Source organism: Salvia miltiorrhiza, chromosome 8 (assembly GCF_028751815.1).
Source record: "Salvia miltiorrhiza cultivar Shanhuang (shh) chromosome 8, IMPLAD_Smil_shh, whole genome shotgun sequence".
Taxonomy (NCBI): Eukaryota; Viridiplantae; Streptophyta; class Magnoliopsida; order Lamiales; family Lamiaceae; genus Salvia; species Salvia miltiorrhiza.
In genome coordinates this window covers 34,417,777-34,428,634 of record NC_080394.1, presented here as the reverse complement: position 1 = coordinate 34,428,634, position 10,858 = coordinate 34,417,777, and the positions used below count along the sequence as shown (strand labels likewise).

Genomic DNA, 10,858 nt, shown 5'->3' with positions numbered 1-10,858 from the left:
GTAAGTTTCGTATAGTATATATACTAACTAAGCCCACGTTTGGCTGGGTGTTTTTAGAGGTTGGAAAGGAATTCAATTAATTGAATCCATTACTTGTTGTTTGGTTTGGGTAATGACTTAACCATTATCCTTACTTGAGGGGAAACCCAATCATCCAATTTGTTACCCCTCAAAATAGAGGGGAAACAAAAGAAAGGGAATCTCTTACTAATGATTCATTTTCATTGATAATCCAAATACTCAATAAAAATAATGATTATTGCTATCATTCCATTCATTTATTTGATTCCATTCTCTTTCTATTCCTCTACTTCAACCGAACGAGCACTAAAAGTATTAATGAGTGATTCTTACCATGTCCTTGACCACATGGGAAGACCAATCCTGCAAAAAATTGCACAATTTATAGTACATGTCTATTTTTAGTTTATTATAGCCGGGTGCGGTGCTGCTATTAATAAGTGCGCAACAAAACACCTAGTTGACTACTTCTTCAAGTCATACATGATCGATTATGCAACCACACTCTTTAAGAAGTTATAAATATTGAAAACAAAATAAAAACAAATTACACCTGTACACAAACTCAGTGTACAACCCAATTCACCCTAAAGAAATTGGTACAAATCTCAGGCGATCAATCCATTTTATAAGTCCTAACTAGCCCAATCTTCTTAACTCACTATCATATGGGCAATCTTATAGGCCCATAAAAAAATGGGTAAATTCAAAATAAAAAATGCTTTTATCGAAAGCCCACCGCGAGATGGCGATGGTTTGTTAATTTGTTTTATACACAGATTTTATTTTCGGCTGATCTCTATCAATATCAATTTTATGGAGTACTTATTTAACTATAAAGAATGTGATCCTATTTTTGTGAATTTTTTTTATTTTGATTTCAAGCTATCTAAGTAAATAATACTCCTTTCGTCCCATAAGAATAAGTTCATTTTCATTTTGAAATATCTTATTATAATAAATTCGTTTTTCATTTAAAAGATTAATAATGTACTCAAAATACTTAATTCTTATGAACAACACCACTCATTTATTCGAAAGTAAATTTTTTTATTTTCGTGTTTAAGAAAATTGAGTCTATTCTATTGAGAGATAGATGGAGTATCCCATGGAGGGATTATATTGATAAACACACGACTTCTCATCTCTAAACAGTAAACATATGCGTACTTATTTATTTTTGTAGACATTTAAATATTTATAAGGCGACTTCCTTTTTTGGAAAAAAAATGAAAACGGAAAAAATGTTGTTTTTTTTTAACCTTACCCGGATAGCTATGAGTTGCTTAATTCTTACGGGGTTTTGACTTTTTGACTCACAGGTCACACTGTGTGTAAATCAGTATTTGGCCATCGCTATTTAAAAATTATTTGCTCTTTCTCTCTATAACTCTCTCTTCTCCAATGGCCGACAACGAGAGCACTGATTCGTCTACCACCGCCACTATCACCCCGGCGTCCTCGAATCCGCTGGAGACGAAGCGGTGGGCGGATGTCGCTGATGAGGCGGATGCGGAGCAGCAAGCCGAATCTTCGTTGGCAGATGTCAAATTGGATTCCTTGGCTATCGATGAGTCCAAACAACCTTCTGTCGGCCTTACTGATCCCGATGACTCCACCATTGAAGCTGTAATGCTCTCAACCTAGCGACAGATTTCTTTTTAGCTTTTTTTGTGTGTATAAAATGTTGTCGATCCGTCGTTTATTTTTGCGCAAAGTTTTAGGGCTTTAATTATGTCTTGCAGTGTTTTCCGTCTCCGAGATTTTTGGAAGGGTTTTGTTTGTGATTTGGGGATGGATTTAAAATTTCACGTTAATTGATAATTTGTTGGGTTTTGATTGGAGTTAAGTATGTAGAGTTTATCCTCGAACCAGGTCTTGCGGTGGAATACTTATGATGCTTTTTGCTAGTTTGCTTAGCGTTTTGCTGAAAGTGTTCTTTCTGCTGGATGAGTATTCTTATTTGTTTCTTTTGAGTTGAAACATAGGTTACATCGGGGGACACTCCATATACATCAGCTAAACGATTCGAGGACTTGAATTTGTCACCTGAACTGTTGAAGGGCCTTTATGTTGAGATGAAGTTCGAGCAACCTAGCAAGATTCAAGCAATTAGTTTGCCCATGATCCTAACTCCTCCTCACAAGAATTTAATAGCTCAAGCTCATAATGGATCCGGGAAGACCACTTGTTTCGTGCTTGGTATGTTGAGCCGTGTTGATCCGAAAATCCTTGGTCCTCAGGCTCTCTGTATTTGCCCCACGAGGGAGTTAGCCATTCAGGTTTGTTTTACTTGCTTGTTATCAGTTGTTTCATCCTTTATAGCTTTGAAGAATATTTGCTAATCTATCATCATAGGTTTTTTGTTTGGTTGGGGGATTTATATAGGTCTATGTTTTGTTTGGGGAAAAGCTAAAGGGGGTAAAAAATCCTCGCAAGTCTGAGGTGCACTTGTCACTAATGACTATTAATTGATTTCATGTTATTAATGAGTATTGTAAATGATAGATGATGTTGTAACTTGTAGAACAACTGAGCCTTTTCTGTATCTGCGTAGTTGTGTCTTCCTACTTAATTAATTCCATCAATTGCTTATAACTATGCAACTTTTGCACTTGTGCCTTGTTTCTATGTTTATGCTATGGTCTCTGAGTCTGAGCAACACTGATTAAATTGTATAGAATATGGAAGTGCTTCTGAAGATGGGGAAGTTCACTGGGATAACCTCGGAATTAGCTATACCGCCTGCTGAAGCAAACTACATCCCGATAAGTAAGATGGGGCCTGTTACAGCACAAGTAATCATTGGTACACCAGGCACAATATCTAAGTGGTTGCAACACAAGAAATTGGGTTTGAGTCAAATGAAGATTCTTGTGTTTGATGAGGCAGACCACATGTTGGCAATGGTGAGTTTTGCAACTTCATTTGCCTGTTCTTATCGAGCTTTTTTCCTTATGGTGTTAATTGCATGATTAGCTTTTATTTGGGTGTATGTTATGTATGTCTAGCCTCATGCTTTTTTTTCTTTTTTTTGGTTGACCCATATATGTATCCTCCATTCTGGCTTAAATTCTTCCGTCCGATTGACTATCTTGATAAGGATCAATTATTCCATGTCAATGCTTGGTTTCACTAGGTTGGTCCGCGGAAGATGGTAATTATCTGTCTGATTACATCCCATGCAAATTAATTGTATGTGTACTTGTGGAGCCTTTTACAATGCATTCCAAATAAATGGATCATAACCTGAAAAATAATCTTTTATGCATTAACATATTTTGTGTTATGGTGCCCGGCAAAGTTAAGTTCACTGCATTGCTTAAATTTTGATTTGTAATTGTGAAGCATATAATATCTCATGCATTAAGCTTATTTGGTGGATTGATTGACATAACCAGGGTGGCTTCCGAGATGAATCAGTCAGGATAATGAAGGCTATTACTAGATCCAATTCCAATTGCCAGGTTGGTTGTTAAGTACAAAACGGTTCATGATTTTTATGAATGAACTTCTCTGTTTGCTACATAGATGATGTGTTTTAGTCACTTTGCTTCTAATTAGTACGGACATTGCTTACTGGATTAGGAATTACAGTTATATGGTGAAAATACATAATGCAAGTGACCCGAAGTTGTTTCTTATCAATTTTATCCTTGTCTCTATGCCAGTATGAATCTTTTACTTCATTTACTAGTTATATTTCATTGCTGGCACTTATCGTAGCTAATCTTTTAATTTCTAACCCACTATACAATCTGGTCATATACTACCTTATGTTGGTCATGTTTGGTATGAGAGATATGATACAAAAGTGAAGGTATATCTAGAAGCTATATGTTTCAGAAAATGTAAATATTGACAGCTGATGTGTCTACAACTCTTGTGCTAATCCAATGAAATATAACTAAGTACATATGGAACAAAAATTTGTCGCTATGGCATTACATTCACAACACATCCTTCTTATTGTTTTTTTTGTATCTTTGGATTTTTCTGCAAACGTATGTTATCATTCATTGTCACTTAACATATCTCCAAGAATGTGATTCAATCTCTGTTTCAATCTTCATAGGTGATTGGATCATAAGTTTAACTTTGTGCTGTTGTGGAATACTATGGTCAGGTCCTTTTGTTCTCAGCCACCTTTAATGATGCTGTGAAGGCCTTTGCATCAAAAATAGTTGAGGAGATCTTTGTAAAAGGTTATAACCAAATGTTTGTCAAAAAGGAAGAACTATCGCTGGAGTCTGTAAAACAATACAAGGTTCATTGTCCTGACGAGCTTTCAAAGATTATGGTGATTAAAGACCAAATACTTAATCTTGGAGATAAGGTAGGGCAGACTATCGTGTTTGTCAAAACCAAGAATACTGCATCCATGTTGCACCAATCTCTGGTCAAACTTGGCTATGAGGTCACTACGATTCAAGGTGCTCTGAAGCAAGAGGATAGGGACAAAATCATAAAAGAGTTCAAAGAGGGTCTGACCCAAGTTCTAATCTCAACTGATATTCTCGCTCGGGGTTTTGACCAGAGCCAGGTGCTGCTGCTAATCTCTTATACTGTCAGCGTGGATTATATTAGCCGTTTTTTTCCTTAACTTGGATCTTAACCTCTTATAATAGTTCCATAGCATTTCTTTATGTAGGTTAATTTGGTTATCAATTTTGATCTGCCTGTGCAATACGATCATCGTTCTGAGCCTGACTATGAAGTTTACTTGCACCGAGTTGGTAGAGCTGGGCGCTTTGGCCGCAAAGGTACTTTGTGGTTGATTATGCTCATTGTTTTCTCGTTATGGTTGATTTGGCGCGCCCTTTGACTTCAATCATGCAGTGTATATCCTAGTAGTTGTGAAGGGCTAATTAGATCTTGTATGCTGCTCGTATAGTTGTCATTGGAAGGGAGGACTGTTGTGGTTGTCTAGGGTCAATATTTGCTTGTTTACCCATTTGAATCATTTGAAATGGGCATTTGCTTGGAATTTGTAACCCATTCTTCAAATCCTTGGTTTGGATTTATGGAAGAATTTCAAATTGATTAATCAGTGTGTATTTTGCATGGGAGATTCAAATAACTGAGTGTATGAAGATCTGAAACTCAAGGAAGACTTCATATTCATGATCTGAAATCTTTTATTCAAAAACCCACTAATTGTGTATTAGCCTACTAATTATTTGAGTTTGTAGCATGACTTTGTGATCTTGTTTTCCATAAACCCACTGGATAAAACGGTTATCTTGTATTGGACAGGTGCTGTATTCAACTTGCTTTGCATTGATGACGATGACATGATTATTGGCAAGATCGAGAAATACTTCAACTCTCAGATTAGTGAGGTAAAAAAAAATCCACATAATTTGGCTGCTCTCATAGTCTTGTTTAGCACTTTTTTATAGGTTAACAGTTTCATGAGTGATATTTTTCATAAATGCAGGTGGGTCCTTGGAATAGTCAGGCAGAATTCGAGGCTGCTCTACGGAATGCTGGGCTTTTGTGATTATGAGTTGAGCAGGAGATGTCGCTGTAGATTATCTAATGATTATCGAGGAGAGTTTTTGTTTCTCATTTTTCATTTTGAATAGTTTTGCCACTTACCTCATAAGACATTGGGAAATAGTGAATGAAATTTGTGTTGAGTCTGTCTATTCGTATTCAAAACAGTGTATTGCACTGAGGTTGTTCCGACGCTCTCCGTTACTGGTGTGTCCACGAATTTGCCAAAAGCTCAAAGCATGGTGGAAATCAATTCCTTATTCTTCTTGATTTTGGTTTTTTATTCTTCTTGTTTTTCAAGTATACTTAGTACTTCCGCCCGTGCGATGCACGGCGAATATAGTTTTGCATCAAAATTAAACGATGTAGCGTGTGTATCGGTTAAGCGATTAGGGGTTAATGTCTAAAATCGAAGGTCTTGGGTTCGAGCCCATGTGACGCGGCCTTTAAATTTCTTTATTTAATTATGTTCATTTATAAAAAATAAATAAATTAAATATAGTTAGAATATAAGTAAATGTAAATTATTTTTTCTTAAAAAATAAAATAATATACATCAATTACTCAGTAAAGATCTTTAATTTTATTTTATAATTTTGAAAAGTACCATTTTTAATTTTCCATCTATTTGATGGAAAACTTTATTTTCTTCCTTAAAATTATAGAATAAACACATCATTCAAATTAAAAGAAACGAAGAAACAATAAAAAGAGTTTTCACATCACAATATATAGTTTTAAAACATAAGCTAATCATGCATAAAATTAATTTTTTCTAAGTTAGCTCATTACCTATGTCATCTTATTAGAAAAGCTTCAATTGATAAGTAGGAAAATAAATTATATTATTAGAATTTATTAGAATACTAATAAAAGAGTTGAATAATTATTTGATACCAAATCAAAGATCTTGCACTCATCTTTAATTTAAGATATATATATAGAATATTTTTTTATAAATAAAATTTTATTTTTTGAAAAAATCATCAAAATATGAAAAAGAGAATATGAGAGAAAGAGAGAAAGAGAATAGAAAATTGAAGAATGCGTAGAATGAAAGAGAGGAGAGAAGAGAGAGGCTGCTGCTGAAATAGAAATTTTATTAAAATGAAGAAAAAAAGAAACCTACACCCAAGAGAGCACAGACGCAGCTGAGGGCCGGGCCTCGTTAAAACCTCCTTAAGGGGAAAACCTTAAAGAGGAAAAAGAATGCCCGTCTTGAAAAAGAAAAAAACTGGCGGTGAGCGGAGAGGACCTCCTCAAAGGCTCCGGGCGAACCATTGCCCCTAGGAGGGCCAGCTCATACCACTGCAACACAAAAAAACAACGCCAAAAAAGAAAAGGCAGACCAAAGAACATCAAAAGAAGGGCTCAACACCTTCGACAACACCGCAAAACCAGCAACAAGCTCTAATGTTCCAAGTAAGAACAATTAATCTTCATCAATCATATCACCCCATTTCTGAGTAGAAACACCGGACATGACTTTAGCCGCTTGTGAGGAAGAATTAGAGACCACAAAATTCTGAAGAGCAACCCCTCTAGCTTGTGCTGCATTGACCTTCTCAAGGAAATCCGTGGGGACTTGACCAATCGTGACCACCTCACCCGACTTGACGCCCGAAGCCCCCGACCCCCGAAGCCTGTTTTTGATGCTGTCCTCCGTGTGTTGGGCAGCCTTCTCAGCCGCCCTGGCCGCCTGCTCTTGCTTAGTCGGGCGACCCCGACCACGTTTGACAGTAGGCGCCTCAACCGGCATAGGCGCCTTAGCAATAGCCAAGATTTGCTCCAAGCGTTGCGCCTTCATAGCATTTTCCAAAGCAATTTCCTCTTGATCAATCTGCTTTTGGGTATCGCCAACTCTATCCATAACATCCAAATCTTCCTCACAATCTGAATCATCATCAGACACCTCTTCCAGAGTCACCTGATCATAGATAGAGTTCTCCACCGGAAGTAAACAAGAAGCCAACAAATCTGGCCCATAATTCATTCTAACCTCACTTGTTTCATTCCTTCCATGATTATAATCAAAAGGGATCGCCCCTTTTGGAGAAAACTGCTGCTGCTCAGGAAGCTTATAAGCTTCATCATTCGTCGAACTTAATATCTTAAATCTATTACTAGTGATCGGAGAAGGTCGGCCTTGATCAAGCGGTGAGCGCGACCTTCCTGGATCAGAGTGCGCTGGGCTATGTGGCCGCTGCTGTAACAGCATCTCATCCCCCATAGTTCTCGCCTGAGCCTCTCTAGTCGAGCTAACTCTAGAATCGAGCCGGCGATCAGGAAACTTCTGCTGTGAAATCCTCCTTCCCGGATCAGATCGAACCGGACTATGAAGCAGTTGCTGTTGCCGCGTCTCATCCCCATTCGCATGTTCCTCTTTATTCAATCCACCCTCACAGTTCTCCCTAGCTTTGCCCAACACCTTCGAAACCGACTGCTAAAGCTTGTTCGTCGCCTGAACAGAAGGCTGCTCTAAGCTCACAGCATCAGTCCCATCCTTCTTCCTTCCCGGCACATCTTGATTATCCATCAAATTCCCCTTAAATCCAGTTCCCTTTCCCGGCACATCTTGATTAACCATCAAATTCCCCTTAAATCCAGTTCCCTCCCCCGGAACTTTCTTATAGCATTTATCAGGCGAGTGACCTGTTATTTTGCACCTAGAACAAAACAGAGGGAGATTTTCATAGGAAAACTCAACATGAAAAGATAAAGCATCATCATCAATTAGAAGAGTGTTCGGAAGAGGTTTGGACATGTCCAATTCGATCAAAAGCCTAGCAAATTGGCCAAAATCCCTTCGAGTAGAGGCACCATCAATCTTCAGCGTGTGGCCAATAAATCTTCCAATTCCTGCCAGAATCTTCGGATTCCAATAATCGATGGGAAGATAATGAATCCGAACCCAAACATTCGCCAGCGAAGAATGCTCTTTGAACGGATCAAAATACTTAGTCCATTCTCTTAAGCGTAAATGGCCACCAGATAGTTCCCAAACCGGCTTTGCCTTCGCCTTCGCTTTATCCTCGGCACTGCCAAAAGCCAACGTGTAATACCCTTTACCGAGAGGGATCAATTTCCAACTATCGGCAACTTTCCACAGCCTTTGTAGCTCCGCTTTAATCGCCAAGGCAGGCTTAGGACGATCTCCCTTCTGAAGAAGTAAACGACCCGTAATGGCAAAGGAGAACTCTGACGTCACTTCTTTCTCATGTAGCTCCTGCGGTATCTTGAAGAAGAAAAGGTCGCCATCTTTCGTTGGCCTTAACGCGTGGAAGTGGTGGGCAGCAACATCAGGGCGACGAGTCATCGTCATGTCCGCGTAAGATTTAGGCGGAGACCTATCCAACATAGTAACAGCAGCAACCGAACCCTCATGTTGGATAGGGTTTTGAAAATCAACCAAACTAGGGTTTTGTGAAGCCGACGTTGGACCTTGAAGTAAAGTTGGATTATGGCTCAATCCAGATTGCATAGAAGCCTTCCTCGCAGCAGAAACCGCATCCAAAGACGGATCAGACAACTTCGACGCCGAAGTTCGAAGAGCGGAAGACCCGTTTTGCAGAGATGGACGGAAGACTGGTGGGAGGTTGAGAGCAGAGCGGTCAGGCAAGCCAGCCATCGCCGGAGCGGCGGCGGCTGGGACCAGAAAAAGGACGGCAGCGGTGCACTAGGGTGCAAACCCTAGAGAGAAAAAAACAATCCGGCTCTTCCTTTTAAAAATCACATTCCGTTGTTACGGTGATTATTCGAAGAGAGAGGAGAGAGAAAATATATGGGATATGGGATTTGTTGAGTTTTATAAATACCCTTTAATTGATTCTTTAATTACAATTTTGCCACAAACTGTGTTTTCATATAATAAATAGATAGGCATGTTTTTTTGATAAATTACGTAAGTAAATAAAAATTAAATAAAAAAATTAAAGACTGCACGGTGATAGACTTAAACTTAGGACCTCAGACCTTGAACAATAACCACCTATCGCCAGGTCAACACACGCACACAGTATATAGGCTTCTTATTTCTTTGTGGCTACTTTTAATAATAACTTAAATTTCCAAGATTTATAACATCCACATCGGTGAGGTTCATTGTTCAACTCGAGTCGGCCTTGGTGATGAGCCGACCGATACAGACAAGGGCAACTTGAGAGGCCAACACACGCAAACAGTATATAGGCTTCTTATTCCTCTATGGCGAGGCCTACTTTTAATAATGACTTACAAATTTTCAAGGTTTATAGCATCCACATTGGTGAGGCTTATTGTCCGGCTCGAGCCGGCCTTGGTGATGAGCCGACTGATACAAACAAGGGATATTTGAGGCGCATCATGATGGGATGAGCTTGGCTCTTTCAAATACTTTAGTTCGTGCTTGCACATGCCTATATTATATTAAATAAAATAAAAATTTACAAAATAGGTAACGCCTCTTTGCTACTTTTTTTCAATCGGGATATTAACAATTGAAAAAAGGATAGAGAAGTGTAAATAACAATCGAAAAAAGAAAAATGAGCCCTTTACTGCTCGCACGAATACTTACGTTCGTGCTTGCACGTGCTTATATTGTATTAAATAAAATAAAATTTTAAAAAACTACAAACGCTTATATTATACTTTCTTCGATTATAATATTGTTTTCACTTGTCATTTAGGTTCTTCCATAATATTAGTTCCACTTTCATTTATAGTGATAGAATTCACAAATTCCAATCACAACAATACCTACTACTCCCTCCGTCCACGAAAAAGTGCCCCATTTGGGTGCCGGCACGGATACTAAGAAAGCTGATAAAGTTGTTTTGAGTGGGGTAAAAATTACAATAGGAGTAGTTCTAATGACATTGATTAGTTTGTTAATATTTTCTTGTCTTTTAGTTGTTGAGAGTTTAAACAATCATATTTTTTATTGAGTTCGATTTTAATGTTAAAGACTAGTATTTAATTTTTATGCCTATTTTAATTCTTGTGTTTTTTTAACATATTCATTCTTGTTTTTTTATGCCTATTTTAATGTTAAAGACTATTTAATTTTTATTTTATTGTATAATTGTAGAGAAATCAATTGATTAGTTGGCACTAATATATAAAAATAAAATTAAATTTACTTTAATTGTCAAAATATAAATATAAAAATTATTATCCACACATATATTATGTGTGGTTTAAAAAAAATAATAGAGGTGCACACCAAATATAAAAATAAACTTTATTAAATAAAATAAAACTTAAAAAAGAATTACCGCCATATAATAATTGTACAAATAAATTTTCTGCTACACATTTTAAATGTCAATAATTAATTGAAAGTTTCAAATTGTTTCACCT

At 37.4% G+C, this 10,858-nt stretch overlaps 1 protein-coding gene across 2 annotated transcripts; it reads left to right on the top strand.

Moving 5' to 3' along the window:
* Positions 1-1,271: 1,271 nt before the first annotated feature.
* Positions 1,272-5,790, top strand: LOC130997880 (DEAD-box ATP-dependent RNA helicase 38). Of its 2 annotated transcripts, XM_057923312.1 has the most exons (8): positions 1,272-1,650; positions 2,010-2,303; positions 2,703-2,930; positions 3,423-3,488; positions 4,148-4,564; positions 4,673-4,784; positions 5,278-5,363; positions 5,462-5,790. In XM_057923312.1, the coding sequence occupies exons 1-8, from the start codon at positions 1,426-1,428 to the stop codon at positions 5,522-5,524; spliced, it is 1,491 nt and encodes a 496-aa protein (XP_057779295.1). In that variant the 5' UTR covers positions 1,272-1,425; the 3' UTR covers positions 5,525-5,790. The 2 variants fall into 2 exon arrangements, with proteins under 2 accessions (XP_057779295.1, XP_057779296.1); XM_057923313.1 differs by lacking the exons at positions 5,278-5,363; positions 5,462-5,790 and having other exon boundaries at positions 1,347-1,650; positions 4,658-4,784.
* Positions 5,791-10,858: the final 5,068 nt, after the last annotated feature.

Excerpts from the sequence above, each read along its gene's own strand:
- LOC130997880 (XM_057923312.1), top strand. The coding sequence starts at position 1,426 with ATGGCCGACAACGAGAGCACTGATTCGTCTACCACCGCCACTATCACC. Across the intron at positions 1,651-2,009 it reads ATGACTCCACCATTGAAGCT|GTTACATCGGGGGACACTCC; the intron begins GTAATGCTCTCA and ends GTTGAAACATAG. Across the intron at positions 3,489-4,147 it reads GATCCAATTCCAATTGCCAG|GTCCTTTTGTTCTCAGCCAC; the intron begins GTTGGTTGTTAA and ends TACTATGGTCAG.